A 21,277-nucleotide genomic window follows, 5' to 3' on the forward strand; every position below is an offset into this window, starting at 1 on the left:
TTTTTCTTCTTCAAAATCGAAATAAAGATGAGCCCAGTCAGTGAAAAAGTCTGGTGAAAATATTAACGGTTATACCGGTGGTGCAGGAGGCGGGCGAGATGGGGCAATGTTGGGATGGGCTTTACTTTGGTGAGGAAGCGGCGGCCTGTAAAATAAATAGCGATCAACGTTATTTGGCATTATAGGAAGGGGTTGTATGGAATAAGAGGGGGCATTTGACGTATGGAATTATAGGGGGGTTAAAGGCAGAAGTATAGGAGCGTTAAAGAGAGGTTATTTGGGGTGGGATAATGTATAGAGGAGGTGCTATACTACAACAGAATGGATTTGGATGTAGTTATCGGTAAAAAAAAAATAAAAACAAATCACGATGTACAAACCTTGATGGTGTCGGCTGAGGTGGTTTCACCATATACGTTGGAACAGCGAAGTTATTTGGCTTATGTGGCTGTGGGGAATAAGAAAAACGGCGCTCTTATATCCTCATGTCTTTGCCAACAGCGGATTAGTGAAAAGCGATCGAAATATGGTAAACCGCAATGGGTTGTAGGACAGCTACGTTTTGTAGAAGGTAATTAGCAGATAAGTTGTATGTTTTAATATTAGCTTTTGATGCAATTAGATATGCCTAACCATAAAATGCTGCGAATCACAGTTTAATAATTTTTTTTTTATTTTATTTTTTTTTTATTTTAATATTTATATTTATTTAATTTTTTTTTCAAGCAATTTAACACAAATATAGGGTACATCGGTAAGGTATTACAATGTCAGTTCTTTCTTGCCAACAAAGAAATATATAATCTTAAATAAATTTAAACAGTTATTCAAAACAGGTTGTCCAGTCCTCATTGATTACTATATTTAGTACTACAATAAATTATATATTTGTTTAACCCCCTAACAACAATCCCCGTACATGTACGGGGTTGCCGTGCAACGGGTTAACGACAATGCCCGTACATGTACGGGCTGCCGTTAAATAGCTGCATTGCCGCGATCGCGGCGTTTTCGCCGCGATCGGCGGCTTTGCAGCATCCACGGAAGCCTCACAAGTGAGGCTGACCGTGGATCCGGGGAGGGCAGCCCTCGGCAGCCCTCCCCGGAAGAAAAATGGCCGCCGCCGCACCGATCATCAAAGATCGCGGCGGCGCCCGGCTAAAACAGCTTAGGAAGCGATCTGAATCGCTTCCTAAGCATAAATGGTGTTACTGACATGCCTCGATATCGAGGCATGTCAGTAACACTACCCCCCTACCCCGATCACCTTGTGATTGCTCCGAAGAGCAACCACAAGTGCCATCCTGTAAATGACGTTGCCGTCATTCACAGGATGGCATCAACAATAAATATGAGTTCATAGAGGGTCTATCCAGACCCTCTTGTGAACTCTCGAGCTCCTCCTGCAGGTTGAATGCAGGTACTGCATCCAACCATGCAAGGTCAATGGAGCCCAGCTCACTAATGAGTGATTAGTAAAAAAAATTAAAAAAAATTAAAAAAAAAATTAAAAAAAAAAGTTTAAAAAAATAAAAATAATATGGTAACATATAAAAATCCCCACTGTCACCAAAAAAAAAAAAAAAAAAATTAATAAGCAAGTCCTAAAATTCTTTATCTTTACAAAAATTCCAGCATGGAAAGAGTTAAAATATTGGCATTACAAATGCCCATAGGGTGTCTCGTATTAAAAAATGCATGAGTGGATGGGATAAATTGAATTGGCCGGGTTCAAAGATGTCCCAAATATGGGACATGGGGGCAGTAGGATCAGATGTCTAAATGGCCAAAAAATACACACCTCACAAAGGCGGCCTTTTACCTCCCAAATAACCCAACAAACCCATGCATGTGGGGTATCACTGCGCTCAGGAGATGTTACTGAACACATATTGGGGTGTTTGACAGGGACATATACCAGGAGCGATAAATTTATACCTGAAGTACAACGTGTGTGAAAAAAATACAAAAAAATGTACTACCATAAAGTTTCACAAAGGCTGGTGGTAAAATTAGTGCATGGAAAGGGTTAAATTACCAGCATGTGAAATACCTTGGGGTGTCTAGTTTTTAAAAATATATGACTTGATGGGGTAAATTGCATTGGCCGGCTTCAAAGATACCCGAAATGGCACATGGGGGGAAGAATTACCAGATTTGGAAAAAAAGGTTTTGAAATAGCAAAACGCTAACTGTACTTATTGCCCCATAACGTGCAGAAAAAAGCAAAAAAACATAAAAACATTGGGTATTTCTAAACTCAGGACAAATAGTAGAATCTATTTAGCAGGTTTTTTCATTCGTTTTTGCAGATGAGTAAAAGTTTTTTGTTTAAAAAGTGAGAAAAAGTAATTTTTTAACAAAAAATCCCCATATTTTATCATTTTTTTTATAGTAAATTAGATGATATGATAAAATTAATGGTATCTAAAGAAAGCCCTGTTTGTCCTGAAAAAAACAATATATAATATGTGTGGGAGCACGGAATGAGAAAGAAGAAAATCACAGCAACACCGAAAAATGTTAAAATAGCCATTGTCCCACAATATACTACGAGTAAAAACCCCTATTGTCCTTAAGGGGTTAAGGACTTTATAAGCAAACAGACGCTATATTTCTGGCCCCACCGAATGGAAAATATTCAACAGAAGAATAAGTTACAAGATATTTGGCATAAGCTATAAATATAGCAGCCAAATACCAATCACAAATACCACGTATATCATTCATACATCAGTCATACTTAGGAGATGAGAAACATATGGGGGCTAACTATTGGGTCATAATAAATTGTCCGCCCAGGGGTACGGTGGATGGTAAAAAGAGAGAAGAGATAAATAAATATAAAAATAAATAAATCGGTAAATAAATAAATTATATATATATATATATATATATATAAAAAAAAAGAGGTAGGAATCTTAATCCTCAAATAAGCTCTCTAACATTCTGAGAGTCGATATCACAAAATTGTTTCCAAGGTCGCCAGATGTTGTCGAATTTGGCAAGTTTATTAATTTTAAAGTAATATCCTCTTTCCACTAGATACTGATGATTAATTTGATTAATAACTAATCTCCAGTTAAATAAACCTGCTTGTCTCCAATGCCTAGCTATACATATCTTTGCGGCCATAAGGACATGTATCATTAAGATTCTATAATTTAGACAAAAATTCTCGAGTCCCAGGTGGAAGAGGAACACCTGTGGATCTAGTTGTTCCAGACAGTGGAAAAGTGATCCGAATAGTTGCAAAAGATTGTTTCTTAAATTTAGCAGTTGCGGGCACTCCCACCAAATATGGGCAAAAGAGCCCGTATGAGAAAAGCAGCGCCAGCATCTATTTGAATGTACAGTATTGATTTTGTTAAGTCTAATTGGGACCAGGTACCATCTATAAGTTTAATAATTTAACGAGAAGCTGCCGCGTGGATATTGTAATAAATATAAGTCAATTATTAACCTCCAAGGAGAAATTGAACAACTTATTCCTCACATTGATTCTATTTCCACAAATAATCATTGGGATCATATTTTTGGACAATCATTTTCTAAAAGGAATTTTATGTATTATATGTTTCATCCTGTTTTTATTATTTTCATTTGTACTATTATATGTTTTATTGTGCAAATCATTCTTTGTAAATCACTGAAGCGCCTGACATCCAAGGCTAGACAATAAACAGGAGACACAATCTACAATCTCCTACAACAAAAGGATTGCAGGAGACAATATCAACATTCCAGAGCCCCACTCTGAATTTGCCCTGAGGACCATCAACTTTACTGTGGGGGCAACCTAACTTCTTGGACAAGAGCGATCTCTACAGGCAGCTGGTGCAGGTACAAGATTGTGCCTTCCTAAGGATGAGTGGACAAAAACTCAGAAGATGATTGGCTGGGACTGTTTGGGCATGGTGGCTATAAAGGTGTTGTGTGAGCAACAGAAGGAGAAGAGAGAAAAAGAAAGAAAGAAAGAAGGAAGGAAGGATAACATCAAGGTGACAGGGACACCCCATCCTTACATGCACACACAGAGTTACTAGCATAGTGTAGTTAGAGTCATAGAGCCTTGTATTTCAGACGCTTCTCTATATACTTATATATGTATTTGTTATTTTAATAAACCCATAGTTTTAAGCCACTGGTGTAAGTGGAGTCGGAAGGAATCGGTAGTAGTTAAAGGAAAGCCAGACGGGTGAAGGTTATATATCCCGGGATTTAAAGGGGCTTTTCTACAGATATCCATTCATTTTAATTCAAGATCACAAATCTCCCGACACATAAAAATGCTACTTACAGTTTCATGACTGGGAGAAGTAGGTTGGATGTTTCTGTTGGGTGCCGATTGTGTCATATTTCTTGGAGGGCCACTTGGTGCATTCCTTGGTGGCCCAGGAGGAGGAGGGACTCGGGCAGGGGGAACATGGGGTGCATTCCTTGGCTGGCCTGCAGGTGGACCATCTCTGCTGGGTGCACCGCCTGGTGCATTCCTTGGTGGGCCTCCGGCATTCCTCTGCCCGCCTGCCTGGTTTCTATTATCAACTCTGAAATAAGAGGAACACTTAAGGAACCGCACATACGTGGCTGCGACGAGAACCGGTACCCAACCAGACCCCAGGGTAAGGTGTGAAGTGGAACCCTTTTTATGTCATGTTCTCGGTCCTGTAAACCTTAGAACCATCATCCCCACAATTTTAAGATTTTGCTCTCTGCCCACAATCCATACAAACTCTGCCAATATTATACAATTTTGTTGTACTTGTTTGTGAGTTCACCATTCCGCCTCGGTGTCACTTACTCATGCGCTCTTGAACGCTTTTTCTTGCAGAATCTTCTCTTCAATTCATTTCTCCGGAAAAACGCAAAGGCTCCGAGGGCCAACAGTGGCACAACGAGGAAAAAGAAGATTAGCAGTCCGTCCCTGAGAGATGTGTCTTTATCTTGGAACGGGGAAAAAAAAAAAAGGGACATAGTCTTATTAACCCAAGAGAAAACAGAGTCTTTTATTCAAAGTTGACGCCTTTAACTCAGGCAGCACAGAAAACAAAGTAAAGTTACATCTTCAGACGGAAGAGAAGCCTCTGAGGTCCCAAAAGCTTTTTGTGACTTCACATTTTTGGGCCAATAAAAGACACTGATTGTGACTAATGACTCAGTCTAAGAATGGAATATATAAAATATAAAAAAGATATATGTTAACTCGCTCGAAAATACCCAGTGCCAAATGTATATGTCTCCTGGCTGATAAGCCAACTCTATTACTCACCATTGTATGTTGGACCGCTGTCTATGCTGCCCCCATGTCCCTTGGTGTCACATGTGGGGTAAGCCCAACCCTCATTGCAGTGGCAGTTCTTATTGCTGTTACAGACCTAAACAATTAAAGAAAAAATATTAGCCTGTTCTATAGCCGATGCTAAGAGAAGAGTGCACTGAAGAGCAGTGAGGGCAAGAAGCTTTTGGCAAGTTGGGCATTCGAGGCGATGGTAGCTCCATAACCGGAAAACCGCATGAACAAATGGGAATTTAGTTGGGTGTAGATGGCATCTTAAAACGTGCATTAACCATGACACTTTGAGAAAGTGCCGAGGGTTTATGTATCCCAGAACATATCTGGCCACCTTTTTAATAGTTTTGTTATCTTTTTTTGTTGATTGGAGCACAAACCAGGAAAAAAAGGTGGATAAGTTAAATACCCATTAAGTGCCCATCGCATAAGGAGTTTCACATCAGGTAGGCTGGAATCCTTTATTGCAAATAAGTTAAAGGGACAGTTTAATGTCCTTGACAGCCTTGTCGAAGAAGAAGGCATATTAAGGTACTTTAGGAGTAATTTAATATGCATTCTTTAAACCAATACAAGAAATCATGAAATTAGCGAGCTCCGCTCCTTTTCCATGGTCTAACGGATCTCCGCGATGCGTATCACAGATCAGCTTCGATAATTATAAGTCAGTCATTGCATCCAAAGTTTATTTAAGAAAATATTTACCATTGCCAAATATTCCCATACTTACCCCATTTCCACCACACTTCTTCTGTACATCACAGTCATAATTCAGAATGGATGCATTAACGCACATAAAGTTACTGCAAACCTAGCAAGGAAATAAATAATGGGAGACCTAAGTTCCAGAGCTGTCAAAAAAGTGCTTTGATCACATGGAGAAGGAGTTGCGCAATGATAGGCACATTGAGGCTTGGTTCTAGACCATTGTGTTCTAGGTGAGCCTAAGGAATAGGTTTAGAGGAAATAAGTACAAAAAGGAGTTGTTTTCTCTCAAGTATTTTTTTCGGAATCCAGAATGATAGAAAATGTATACATAGAACTTAGTATAGAATATTTAAAATGTTAAAAAGAGAACCTAAACTTAAGAATCGCTCCAAAAAACGAAAAACCAAAATAACCTCCAACGAAAAGCAAATGCACTAAACATTAGGGTGTTTAGTGTTGATTCACAATCTGCATGTAGAACCCCAGCTATGCAACCACCGCTTCTTAAGGGAGGTTGAGCCTGCCTTGCAGAGCTAACACTCTAAAGACATACTCTAGAGCGTTACAGCTATAATGGACTACCCTTTAGACAGACGTTTGAGTGCATGACAATCCTTACCTTGCCTTCATCGCATTTGGTGCCCTCGTTCACCATGGCTGGGTCGGGAACATCGGAACCCAGCTGGAAGTCTACGCCCCAGCACGTCGTGTCTTGTATGGGGGTCTGAATGATGGATGGTTTTATGCCAAAGACTGGCATCGACTGAACATTCTCACACTGCAGCTTCCCACACAGGGAATTCCTGAAAGAGGCGACAGGAGAAGACAGTGATCATTCCTTTTATTGATAGCCACCATAGGAATCCTAAACAATTCTGATTAAAGTATTTACCTGTAGGTTTAAAAAAAGCCCCATTTTGAATACATAAAAAAATATGCATATGGTTGTTGTATAATTTTTCACCCACTCAGGAAACAGTTTTGGTTACATTTCAATACCATTACCAGGTAGTGATGTCATTGTCCTTCTTGCACATGTCACAGAAGATCATGCATTCCCCCCCAAATCCTGATTTTGAGACTCTGTCCCGCCTATCCCTACCTCTGTCCCGCTTTGCAGCGGAGGAATGGTGAGACGAGAGCGGTACTCAACTCGGGTGCAGGACTGGTTGGGGAGATCACAATCTCCCTCTAGTTGTCTCAACATTAGGGAGTGCAAGGTCTGTCACTTCAGACCTCTCTTTACTGCTCCCTAATCACTATGTTGGAAGAAGGATGGAGGAAGGGGTGTAAGGGCAGTGTGTGTGTGTGTGTGTGTATGGGCGGGTGTGTTTAAGGGGAGTGTACGTCTATGGGCAGGCGTGTATAAAGGCAGTGTATGTGTACATGTGTGTTTATGGGCAGGTGTGTATAAAGGCAGTGTGTGGAAAGGCAGTGGATAAGGGTTTGTTTTTTTAATTAAAAACTGATCTCTGCTGCTGTTGACTACTCTTCTCATTGATGCCCAGCCAGCATCATGGAAGCAGTGTGTCTGGCTGAGACTCATGGGAACTGTCGTTAACAGCAGATAATGTAACAGGTGTTAGTTGTGGATTACAACTCCCACAATCCCTAGTCATGGTGGACACCTGGCTGACTGAGCATTATGGGAATTCACAGCTAACATTTGCAGCATCTACTGTTAACTGCACTTCCCATAATGCTCAGCCAGAATCATGCAAGTAGTATATCTGGCTGAGACTCATGGGAATTCAATTCAATGTGTGGTTATTTTTAATATGCATGACTGTGCTGACAAAAATGGAGCGTGTTTTAAGTGGTGATGCAAGCGCGACATTGTAAAGTGCAATTGCTTGTATTTTTTTTTTTTTTAAGTGTCCCTGTCAAACCCCCCCCATTATGTGTTCAGCAACATCTCCTGAGTGCAGTGATACCCCCCATGCATGGGTTTGTTGGGTTATTTGGGAGGTAAAAGGCCACCTTTGTGAGGCGTGTATTTTTTTTGCCATTTAGACATCTGGTCACTCTGTGCCCACGTCCCATATTTGGGACATCTTTGAAGCTGGCCAATTCAATTTACCCCATCAAATCATACATTTTTTTTAAAACTAGGCACCCCATGGGCATGCAGGAATTTTTGTGAAGATATAGCGTGAATTGTAGGACTTGCTCATAAAAAAACATTTTTCTATTGTTGACGCCATCTTGTGAGTGGCGGCACCGTTATTTACATGATGGCCCTTGTGGTTGCCCTTCGGAGCGGGGGGGGTTGTGTTGCTACATGCCTTGATATCGAGGCATGTCAGCAACACCGTTTATGCTTAGGAAGCGATTCCGATCGCCCGCTGCGATTGTTGATGATCGGTGCGGCGGCAGCCGTTTTTCTTGCGGGGAGGGCTTTCCTCCCCGGATCCCCGGTCAGCCTCACTTAACAGCAGCCCGTACATGCACGGGCTTTGTCGTTTATTACATTGAACTGTCAATAAGGGGTTAATCAATTTCCTGTTCTTTAGTCCTCTCTTTTCTGCTTTTTCTCTCCCAGTTAGTGGAACATAACAAAGAGGTAGGAAAAACATCAAATTCATTCAGAGTACTTAACTATAAAAGGTGAGTTTCTGAAAGGGAAACACAACTTCTGGGGAGACTTAAAAGACTTTACCCGGCAAAACATCTTCCACAAACCATCTGACAAAAGCGTAAGCAATTAAACCTACCCCCCTAGTTACCCCCACTTTCAAAGCCGATTTGCTATGTGTAATGTCATTGAACCTAACGTGCAGAAGTTAATTTCAATAGGCTCGGATTTGCCCAAATACTAGAAGATCAGAGCGGCTGATTACCTGCTGTCACATTTTCTATAAGCGTTGCCTTGTAATCCACAATGACCAAATCTGTCACCTTTGGAGTTCACTTCCCGGAAGCAAATCGGAGCAGCTGCTTTGGCCTCTGCAAGGGTTTAGAGAATCCTCAATTACGCGGGATAACAGCTCATACATCTCTAAATGTTGTTAGGGTAACGTAAACATATCATATCTGGGAACTTCCCGGGGAAGGCTACCTAATGTTCTCTGACTTTATGAGGGTGCAGGACTAGTGTCAAATAGCATGAATGTCATGAATGTTATGAATGAAACATGGATTAGGAATGAAAGGGAAATTGGGCATAATGTGGGCACAGCTCCCCTACCCCAGAGAAAGAGGATTGTTTTAAAGGGAAGCTCCAGTGCCCAAGACACTTGGACAATATTATATAATTTTTTTTTTAATTATATACTATTTTTATAAAAAAAAAAAAAATTAAGACTGCTGGGGCTGACCGCCATGCAGGACATTTTGTTTAGTACAGCCAAACAGTGGAGGCATGGGGATGATATTTATTTTCAAGGTGGCCCTATTCCCAAAAAATGTTTTTAAACCTTAATACTTGCTTCCTGGGGAAAAAAAAGTAAAAACTCACTGGATCCAAAGATGGTTTGGCACTGTGCATCATAATACTGGCATATGCCATTGTAGCAGTAAGCTTGGTTGTTCTGACATGGGTGTCCATTCTGGATGAAGACATCCGGTTGGCAGGAAGATGAGGAGCCATTGCAGTACTCTGGGAGGTCGCATTCATTGGCCACGGCCCGGCACACCGTGCCACCAGGGGAGAACTGGGAAAGAGAAAAAAATGACAAATTTAGATAATAAATGGGGGGCTCCTATAGAGACTAAACCAGAAGAAGAAAAGCACGGGGAAAGTTTAAAAAGGTTCCAACACACAAAACAGGATAAAACTAAAACATGAAAAAACTAAAAAAAAGTAATTGTTTGAAAATCTGGAGTAAAATTAAATTCTCTCAGAAATATAGATATACACAGGGGAGGGCTGGCACCTTCTGGCCTGGGTGGGTAAAGTAAAGCCAAGTTGCTTCCCCCAACATATGCACTGGCAGACACATGTGCACACACATTCACACTAACACAAATACTTACACATACTTGCATGCATGCTGAATACACAAGCCCTCTTACACATACATCTGCCCCCTGGGGCCAGCCCACCCCTGGATATATGCCCAAACAATAAAAAATCCTGAACATTCATGCTAACATACACTTGCTCTCACACATACATGTAGGCACACAAAGACAAGTATAAATAAATTCTTATTCTAACATACATATTCCCTCCATCTCTTTACCTCACCAGGGTAGTTGTTTTTCTAGTGCTTGCACTCACTGCGAGGAGCCTCGCATTTACCGCAAAGTCACGTAACCTCGCGTTACATGTGGCCCCACCGTGTTCCTGCCTCCTCGAGCCGGCCCTTTGTTAACAAGTATGGGCCGGCCCAGGGAGACAATCGCCTCCGAACCTGCCCTGGTATGTGACCAGACACGCACACTTTAAGCACATACTGACCCGGCAGTTCTGGCAGCAGGATCCAAAAGCACATTGAGATCCTGAACGGAGCTTGCAGGTCCCAGGTTCACAGCACGGATCCTTTTCACACTCCTGAAGGAGACAACGCCATAAAAATCTGTTATCCGTTGACTCCTTGACGTACGGCTAAAACCTCAAAGCCTTTTTTTTGGCTCTCGACTTAATGGAACGAATTTGGCTCTTCTTTTGTAGAAACCGGTTAAAGATGGGAAGGTAAGCATGGGCTCAGCCTAGCTTGAGCTCCTATGCACGTACAGCTCTCCCCCATCACAGGCCATCTCGCTCATGTCTAAGACAGGCAATGTGGCATTAAACCCAAAGCAGCGGTATGAATGTTTTTTTAGTCACAGACCTTGGCACTTCCACAGTCGCATTCCTCTCCATGGTCCACCAGCTTGTTGCCGCAGAAGGGCACGCTGTATTCTTCATCCGGTTTTGGCACGTTCAGCAGGCAGGTCGCGCCATTACTGAGCGTCAGCTTCTCAAAGTCGTCTTCGCTGCAGCTACTGAAATTCTTGGAGCCGCTGCAGATTGAGAAGATGGAGGGGGTCACAAAAACCTTAACTCACATAGTTCAACGTCCAACTTCTGCTCAGGCCACGTATGTCAGATATACAACATAATATTATTGATGACCTCACTAATTTGATACAGAAGAACTAGCATCGGGGGGGGGGCTTCTGCAATAATTAAAGATGTGTGTTTCCCACATATATTTATTTCCATATATAAACCCCGTTACATGTTTATTAGATATGCTGGACTGTAAATTGGAGGATTTGAAACCATGACATGTATGCTTTTACCACCTATTGCTATGATGTACGTTTGGTAACCTTCAACAGGCGTAATAATTAGAGATACCCTGCAGCGAACGCATTGAATAAGAAAGCTCAATTAGGATACGACCAGATCCCTTCTCTACCTAATGACATCTTCATTAAAAATGAAACAGGCCACTGTTCCTTAAACCTCTTAAATTCCAGTCTCTTAGTTCTAAACTGGTAGCCAGCCTTCCATCCCCGGCGATACCCGTCTTTCTTGACCCAAATTTCTTTTAAGGCACAGTGAAACAGAGAAAAAGTGTTGTTTTTTTTCTTTCGCATTTTTCATATTATTTGCATAAATGTCCTTACGAAGCCCCGGAGCCCATGATGCAGGATCCCACGGCGCATGTGCATCCTCTATCGCCATCATCATGGTTCATGCCGAGGTTGTGGCCAAGCTCGTGGGCTACGATTGAAGCGAAACTCTGCACGTTGTTATGTGGGAACTAAAACAACAAATGCGGAGGAAAAATAATTAGGCTATAATGCAACAGACTGAAACGGTAATCTGTCCTATTTTTAATTTACTTAAAAGGCAATCTTCACACAAAATGAGAGCTATGTTTATCAAGGCACCAAAGCAACGTTACCTCTTTACTGTTCTCAGTTATTATTTAACAGCCTAAAACTACTTTACATGCGTTTTGAGCCATTATTCTTAAAGAACAACTATCACATCTGAGAAAAAATATTAGATTTATATTTTCCTGCCTCGAAAAACCATTTATTCCCCAGGATCCTTCAGTAAAGATTTTATCCTGAATGGGTCAGTTCCTATAAAACTTTATAAAAAATAAAATATTTTTATAATATATCTATATAAACATATAATTTCATTATCAATTAGTTGAATCGATTTTTATCGATTATAAAATGAGGGTTTTTTCAGAGCAAACGCTCTGAAAATACCCCTCATTATATAATCCGTTTGAGTGACTCACAGAAGCAGCTCCTACTTACCAGTCCCTCCCTGTAATCACTGTGACAACTGGCCCCTGTGATACTCATCTAACTGTAAGTATAAAATTAATATTTGGGCTGCTGAAAGTTAGGGGAGGTGGGGGTTAATTTAGGGGCAGTTATGGTTAATGGGGTGTTTAGGGGCAGCTATGGTTAATGGGGTGTTTAGGGTTAATTTAGGGACGTACTAAACAGCATATTGGGGATGATGGGATGATTGGCTGCAATACTCAGCACTATCAATAGGTGTCAGTATACTTTTTACACTCATGGTAAATCACAGTATGTTCTTTTTGGTAGTTCTTGATACTAAGTTGCAACGAATACATTGCAAAAAGAAGCTGCAAATGTTTAACTGTCTACTTGCTGAAATATATACAGTTTTATAACGGAATCATGGTAAATTCTATAGAAATAATAGAAACATTTTAAGTAATCAACATATTGATATAATATGGTACATGTATGTGCAAACACCATATTTTACCTGTTTTGATTGGCACAATATGGGAATATATATTATTATTTTTATATGGGGAATATGGGTGGAATATTAGAGTTTCACATGCCAAGGAACACATTTGACCCATTTCTGATAAGAATATGGGAATATTATTATTTTTACATGGGGATTATGGGTTGAATATCATGGTTACAGATGCCAAGGAACAAATTCGACCTGTTTCGGATAAGAATATGGGTATACTCATTTTTTTACATGGGGATTATGGGTGGAACATTATATTTACACATGCTAAGGAACACATTTGACCTGTTTTTGATAAGAATATGGCTATAAATATTTTTTTACATGGGGATTATGGGTGGAATATTATAGTTACACATGCTAAGGAACATATTTGACCCATTTTTGATAAGAATATGGGTATAATTATTTTTTTACATGGGGATTATGGGTGTAATATTATAGTTACACATGCTAAGGAACAAATTTGACCCATTTTTGATAAGAATATGGGTATAATTATTTTTTTTACATGGGGATTGTGGGTGGAATATTATAGTTACACATGCTAAGGAACACATTTGACCTTTTTCTAAAAGAATATGGCTATAAATATTTTTTTTACATGGGGATTAAAAAATAATTATACCCATATTCTTATCAAAAACAGGTCAAATGTGTTCCTTAGCATGTGTAACTATAATATTCCACCCATAATCCCCCTGTAAAAAAAATTAGTATACCCATATTCTTATCCGAAACAGGTCAAATATGTTCCTTAGCATGTGTAACCATGATATTCCACCCATAATCCCCATGTAAAAAAATAATTATACCCATATTCTTTTCAAAAACAGGTCAAATATGTTCCTTAGCATGTGTAACTATAATATTCCACCCATAATCCCCATATAAAAATAATAATACTCCCATATTCCTGTCAGAAAAACGTCAAATTTGTTCCTTGGCATCTGTAACCATGATATTCCACCCATAATACCCATTTATAGCCATATTATTTTAGAAAAAGGTCAAATGTGTTACTTAGCATGTGTAACTATAATATTCCACCCATAATCCCCATGTAAAAAAATGAGTACACCCATATTCTTATCAGAAATGGGTCAAATATGTTCCTTAGCATGTGTAACTATAATATTCCACCCATAATCCCCATGTAAAAAAATGAGTATACCCATATTCTTATCAGAAATAGATCAAATGTGTTCCTTAGCATGTGTAACTATAATATTCCACCCATAATCCCCTTGTAAAAATAATAAAATGCCCATATTCTTATCAAAAATGGGTCAAATTTGTTCCTTAGCATGTGTAACTATAATATTCCACCCATAATCCCCATGTAAAAAAATAATTATACCCATATTGTTATCAGAAATGGGTCAAATGTGTTCCTTAGCATGTCTAACTATAATATTCCACCCATAATCCCCATATAAAAATAATAATACTCCCATATTCTTGTCAGAAATGGGTCAAATATGTTCCTTAGCATGTGTAACTATAATATTCCACCCATAATCCCCATGTAAAAAAATAATTATACCCATATTCTTATCAGAAATGGGTCAAATATGTTCCTTAGCATGTGTAACTATACCGTATTGGCTCGAATATAGGCCGCACTTTTTTCCCCCACTTTAAGTTTTTAAAGTGGGGGTGCGGCCTATATTCGGGGTCTAGCGCCCGACGCCCGGGACATGCAGTCCCGGGCGCCGGGCAGGCAGCGGGGTTAAGATACAGATCCCCCGCAGCGGTGCAGGGGACCTGCATCCTACTCCCCGATACGCTCAGACAGCCTCCCCTGCCAGCACTTCCCACGGGGGGGGGGGTGCCGACACGGGAGGTTATCTAAGCGTTTTACCTCTGCCCACCCCCGACTTACCGGAGCAGACTCCCGGGTGTCTTGCGGGGCCGGCGGGAGACATCTACGCAATACGCGTATGCAACTTCCGGTACCGGTACCGGAAGTTGCATACGCGTATTGCGTAGATGTCCCTCGCCGGCCCCGCAAGAAACCCGGGAGTCTGCTCCGGTAAGTCGAGGAGGGGGGGCAGAGGAGGACAGCGGCAGCGTATCGCGGGGAGGGAGGACAGCGGCAGCGTATCGCGGGGAGGGAGGACAGCGGCAGCGTATCGCGGGGAGGGAGGACAGCGGCAGCGTATCTCGCGGGGGGGACAGAGTGGCAGCATGTTTTTTTTGGTGCTTTTTTAAAGAAAAAAAACTTTTTCTTTAAAAAAGCACCAAACTTTTAGGGTGCGGCCTATATACGGGGGCGGCCTATATCCGAGCCAATACGGTAATATTCCACCCATAATCCCCATGTAAAAAAATAATTATACCCATATTCTTATCAGAAATGGGTCAAATATGTTCCTTAGCATGTGTAACTATAATATTCCACCCATAATCCCCATGCAAAAAAATATTTATAGTCATATTCTTATCAAAAACAGGTCAAATGTGTTCTTTAGCATGTGTAACTATAATATTCCACCCATAATCCCATGTAAAAAAATAATTATACCCATATTCTTATCAGAAATGGGTCAAATATGTTCCTTAGCATGTGTAACTATAATATTCCACCCATAATCCCCATATAAAAATAATAATACTCCCATATTCTTGTCAGAAATGGGTCAAATATGTTCATTAGCATGTGTAACTATAATATTCCACCCATATTCCCCATGTAAAAAAATGAGTATACCCATATTCTTATCAGAAATGGGTCAAATATGTTCCTTAGCATGTGTAACTATAATATTCCACCCATAATCCCCATGTAAAAAAGTATTTATAGCCATATTCTTATCAAAAACAGGTCAAATGTAGGGCTGCAACTAACGATTATTTTCATAATCGATTAGTTGGCCGATTATTTTTTCGATTAATCAGATAAAAAAAACTGAATGTAAATTTTTCATTTATTTAAAATAATTTACTAAACAAATGATGTTAAATACAAACAGCAGAATAAAAAAAACTTTGATAATACATTTCTTGTCTTTATTCCCCAACCAGCCCCCCAATATATGCACATTTGAGCCCAGGGTTGCTACGCTGCCTCCCAGACATGCCACTCCACGCTGCCCCCCCACATATGCCACGCTGCCTACCACAGCACTCCACGCTGCCTCCCACATCTGCCACTCCACGCTGCCTCCCACATCTGCCACTCCACGCTGCCTCCCACATCTGCCACTCCACTCTACCCCCCACATGCCACTGTGCCTGATACGCCTTATACCCCCCTGAAACACCACTCCATCCTCCCCAGACATGCCACCCTGCCCTCCCCACATATGCCACGCCATGCTGCCTCCCACATCTGCCACTCCACGATGCCTCCCACATATGCCACGCTGCCTCCCACATCTGCCACTGTGCCTGATACGCCTTATATCCCCTGATACCCCACTCCATCCTCCCCAGACATGCCACCCTGCCTCCCAGACATGCCACTTCTCTACCCCCAGATATGCCACTCTACCCCCAGATATGCCTTATACACCCTGATACACCACTCCGTCCTCCCCAGACATGCCACACTGCCCTCCCCACATATGCCACGCCATGCTGCCTCCCACATCTGCCACTCCACAATGCCTCCCACATCTGCCACTCCACGCTGCCTCCCACATCTGCCACTGTGCCTGATACGCCTTATATCCCCTGATACCCCAACTCCATCCTCCCCAGACATGCCACCCTGCCTCCCAGACATGCCACTTCTCTACCCCCAGATATGCCTTATACACCCTGATACACCACTCCGTCCTCCCCAGACATGCCACACTGCCCTCCCCACATATGCCTTATATACTGTATATGCCTTATACCCCCAGATATGTCACTTCACTGCCCCCAGGATTTAGATTCCCCTAAATTAACCCTAAACTCCCCATTAACCATAACTGCCCCTAAATTAACCCTTAACACCCCCTTAACCACAGCATCCCCTAAATTAACCCTAAAGACCCCATCAACCACAGCATCCCCTAAATTAACCCTAAACACACCATTAACCACAACTGCCTCAAATTAACCCCAAACACCCCATTAACCACAGCTGCTCCTAAATTAACCCTAAACACCCTATTAACATTACTGCCTCTAAATTAACCCTAAACACCCAATTAACCATAACTGCCCCTAAATTAACCCTAAACACCCCACTAACCATAACTGCCCCTAAATTAACCCCCACCTCCCCTAACTTTCAGTAGCCCAAATATATATATATATATTACATACATATATACACACATATATATATATATATATATATATATATATATATACATACACACATACACATTATATATATATATATATATATATATATATATATATATATATATATCTATATATACATATACTTACAGTTAGATGAGTGTCACAGCCATGTGGTTCTGGCCTGGAGAAGGAAGGGGTGGGGCCAGTTGTCACAGTGATTACAGGGAGGGGGAGTAAGTAGGAGCTGCTGCTGTGAGAAGGTGAGTCAGACTAAACGGATTATATAATGAGGGGGATTTTTCAGAGCGTTTGCTCTGAAAAAACCCTCATTTTATAATCGATAATAATCGATTCAACTAATTGATAATGAAATTCGTTGCCAACGAATTTCATTATCGATTATTATCGATTTTGTCGATTAGTTGTTGCAGCCCTAGTCAAATGTGTTCCTTAGCATGTGTAACTATAATATTCCACCCATAATCCCCATATAAAAATAATAATACTCCCATATTCTTGTCAGAAATGGGTCAAATATGTTCATTAGCATGTGTAACTATAATATTCCACCCATATTCCCCATGTAAAAAAATGAGTATACCCATATTCTTATCAAAAACAGGTCAAATATGTTCCTTGGCATGTGTAACTATAATATTCCAGCAATATTCCCCATGTAAAAAAATGAGTATACCCATATTCTTATCAGAAATGGGTGAAATATGTTCCTTAGCATGTGTAACTATAATATTCCACCCATAATCCCCTTGTAAAAAAATATTTATAGCCATATTCTTATAAAAAACAGGTCAAAAGTGTTCCTTAGCATGTGTAACTATAATATTCCACCCATAATCCCCATGTAAAAAAATATTTATAGCCATATTCTTATCAGAAATGGGTCAAATATGTTCCTTAGCATGTGTAACTATAATATTCCACCCATAATCCCCATATAAAAATAATAATAATATATATTCACATATTGTGCCAATCAAAACAGGTAAATATGGTGTTTCCACATACATGTACCATATTATATCAATATGTTGATTACTTAAAATGTTTCTATTATTTCTATAGAATTTACCATGATTCCTTTATAAAACTGTATATATTTCAGCAAGTAAACAGTTAAACATTTGCAGCTTCTTTTTGCAATGTATTCGTTGCAAATTAGTATCAAGAACTACCTAAAAGAACATGCTGTGATTTACCATGAGTGTAAAAAGTATACTGACACCTATTGATAGTGCTGAGTATTGCAGCCAATCATCCCATCATCCCCAATATGTTGTTTAGTACGTCCCTTAATTTAGGGGCAGCTATGGTTAATAGGGTGTTTAGGGTTAATTTAGGGGCAGCTATGGTTAATGGGGTGTTTAGGGTTAATTTGAGGCAGTTGTTGTTAATGGGGTGTTTAGGGTTAATTTAGGGGCTGTTGTGGTTGATGGGGGTCTTTAGGGTTAATTTAGGGGATGCTGTGGTTAATGGTGTGTTTAGGGTAGGTTTAATGATGAGGACTGAGGGTTAATTTAATTAATTTAATAAAGTTAACTTTAGGGGTTAATTTAGGGGCTGTTTTGTTTGATGGGGTATTTAGAGTTAATTTAGGGGTAGTTATGGTTAATGGGGTGTTTAGGGTTAATTTAATGATGAGGACTGAGGGTTAATTTAATTAATTTAATAAAGTTAACTTTAGGCGCAGTTAGAGGTAAAGGGGGGGCAAACTAAAGGGAATCTAAATCCTGGGGGCAGTGAAGAGTAACCCAGTACTTATTTATAAAAGTATGGTGTCAGTGTGCTGTGAACGGGTCTGTGACTCTATGATGGGACTGTGAGATATCTCGGGTGGATGGAGTGACATATCTGGGGGTATAAGGCATATACGGTATATAAGGCATATGTGGGGAGGGCAGTGTGGCATGTCTGGGGAGGATGGAGTGGTGTATCAGGTGGTTTAAGGCATATCAGGCACAGTGGCATATGTGGGGGTAGAGTGGAGTGGTATATGTGGGAGGCAGCGTGGAGTGGTATATGTGGGAGGCAGCGTGGAGTGGTATATGTGGGAGGCAGCGTGGCATATGTGGGAGGCAGCGTGGAGTGGCATATGTGGGGGGGCAGCGTGGAGTGGCATGTCTGGGAGGCAGCGTGGCAAGCCTGGGCTCAAATGTGCATTAATTGGGGGGGGCTGGTTGGGAAATAAAGACAAGAAATGCATTTTATCAAAGTTTTTTTTATTCTGCTGTTTGTATTTAACATCATTTGTTTATTAAATTATTTTAAATAAATGAAAAATGTACATTCATTTTTTTTATCCGATTAATCGAAAAAATAATCGGCCAACTAATCGATTATGAAAATAATCGTTAGTTGCAGCCCTAATATATACATATACATACGTCTCCAACTTTAACGTTGTTATATACGATATCCACTCTTTAATACAGTTTTAGTTGAGGGTTGCAAGGTTGTTGTTTTTTTTTTTTTTAAATAATAATACAAAAAAATAACTAAGGCAGAAATACACTTCTAATTATCTTGTTTTATAGACAGTATGTGGAATTTTTTTTTTTAAAAGTGTTAAAAATATATATAAATATTTTAATGCCATATAATCCCTTTGAAAATCTATAATCTGCAATTGTTGTCCCTATTATCAGCCAGGAGAATGCGCAGGCGAATGAGTATTCCGTGAGCTCGTAAAACAGCGGGGTCTTCCTTGGGGTGATAGAAATGCTTAATTCTTGGCACCCTAGGAGACCGAGTTTATAATTAAAAGCGTTCGTAAAAGCAGAAACTTACCACATTAATACCACCGGCGTGGCTCCTAGAACACACTGTGCCTACGAACGCCATGCCTGCTGTTGAACCAAAGGATTTCTTCCTACGTTCAGTATTGGGGAAGGAAAAAAAAAGAGAAAGAATTCAACATCTACAAGCTCTCAGGCAGAAGGGATAATTATTTCCAGTAACATTAGCATGCGCAGAAATGAATGCTATATTGAGCAATGGCATATGACAGCGGAGCGTCTCCTTTAAATTAACACTGCCCCCCCCCTTCGCCAACGCCGTAAGCAATCGCCTTCTTTCCCCAGTCCATCAGCTCCTTGCAGATGACACAGCAGTGTAAAGCAGTATATATGAACCTCAGATGTACCAGATGGTGCTCTGCGCATGCATCCCCGTAATACCTAGAAACATAGACTGTGTCGGCAGATAACTACCATTTGGCCCATCTCGTTTATACATTTTTATTTCATTTTAATTGGTGGAGCAACACTTTCTGTAAAGCGTTTCTTGGCAGCCATTGGCTCTTCACTGCCGGGGGCGGAGCTTTGTAAGATACATATAGCTTAGGTCTAAAGTCGGTCTGATCAGGAACCACAAATTCTGGAACCCTTTCTTTTGCTTTGACAAATCTTTGGCCCGACATAAGGAACCGGGCCGTCTGGACACCTCTCGCTTTGTGTTAAAAAAATGGGTCCACGTTGGCGCCAGACCGCGCACAAGATTGTTTAGTACAACATGGCAACCTGGACACTCCACGCTCTGTCCCGGGGAGAAGACATTGTTTCTGGCATCGTTCTAAACCTTACACGAGCGCCTACTCTCGGGGCACAAACATGGAACTCACCCCACTGCATAAGGTGCACTTATGTGCAAATATTTCAGAGCTTCAGCCCCTTTCTCAGTGCAAGGGTAGGTGAATTGTTTGTGCATTTGTACAACTCAATAAATAAACGTGATGGACGTACGTACATGTTATTGTTTGGAATACTTTGGATGGGGTAGCAGTGTTGTTGGGGGTATAGATGGCTCTTGAGGCATCTATACGAGTGTGAATCTGCCGTTCTCTTCATTAATGACAAATACCATGAATTTGAAGATATGTTATGAAATACTCACAGGATAAGCTGAGCGCTGTCATGCCTACGGCTTGGGACTAAATTCTTCTCACGCCACTGCACAAACCGTCCAAGAACATCCCCTGCCGACCCGTCGATGCTTATCTTGTTTACGTCCGTCCAGATTTCTATCCCAACGAGGACAACACGGATATTCAACATTTTGTACATCTAAGGATGAAAGATAAGTCCGTTGGAGCTTGGGCTTCACAGCGCTCACCCTCACTACGGCCTCCATTAATCTGGTGGCAATGATTGACTTTTGCCACCAAATTGTCCTCTGCAACCATACTGCTAGATACCCCATCTAAACTACATCCACACAAGCATAAAACTGAGCATTGAGGAATAATCTCCATACTACCACATCCATATACTTGGAATTCACCCCAAACACTGGATCAATAAATGGTTTTATACGCCCAATGTCCT

The 21,277-nt window shown here is 40.7% G+C and overlaps 1 protein-coding gene across 1 annotated transcript in view; it reads right to left on the reverse strand.

Annotated features, from left to right (window-relative positions):
- ADAM9 (ADAM metallopeptidase domain 9) overlaps positions 1-21,277 on the reverse strand; it is a 49,246-nt gene continuing 27,969 nt past the window's right edge. The window contains exons 9-22 of the mRNA XM_053463036.1: positions 20,847-21,016; positions 19,743-19,824; positions 11,558-11,694; positions 10,774-10,945; positions 10,401-10,493; positions 9,456-9,651; positions 8,839-8,944; positions 6,618-6,801; positions 6,021-6,101; positions 5,270-5,375; positions 4,802-4,943; positions 4,301-4,547; positions 381-448; positions 1-145 (exon numbers count right to left, since the gene is read on the reverse strand). Of these exons, the coding sequence (XP_053319011.1) occupies positions 70-145; positions 381-448; positions 4,301-4,547; positions 4,802-4,943; positions 5,270-5,375; positions 6,021-6,101; positions 6,618-6,801; positions 8,839-8,944; positions 9,456-9,651; positions 10,401-10,493; positions 10,774-10,945; positions 11,558-11,694; positions 19,743-19,824; positions 20,847-21,016 (1,860 nt within the window). The 3' untranslated portion in view covers positions 1-69. The remainder of the gene's footprint in view (positions 146-380; positions 449-4,300; positions 4,548-4,801; positions 4,944-5,269; positions 5,376-6,020; positions 6,102-6,617; positions 6,802-8,838; positions 8,945-9,455; positions 9,652-10,400; positions 10,494-10,773; positions 10,946-11,557; positions 11,695-19,742; positions 19,825-20,846; positions 21,017-21,277) is intronic.

This window comes from Spea bombifrons, chromosome 4 (assembly GCF_027358695.1).
Source record: "Spea bombifrons isolate aSpeBom1 chromosome 4, aSpeBom1.2.pri, whole genome shotgun sequence".
Classification (NCBI taxonomy): domain Eukaryota; kingdom Metazoa; phylum Chordata; class Amphibia; order Anura; family Pelobatidae; genus Spea; species Spea bombifrons.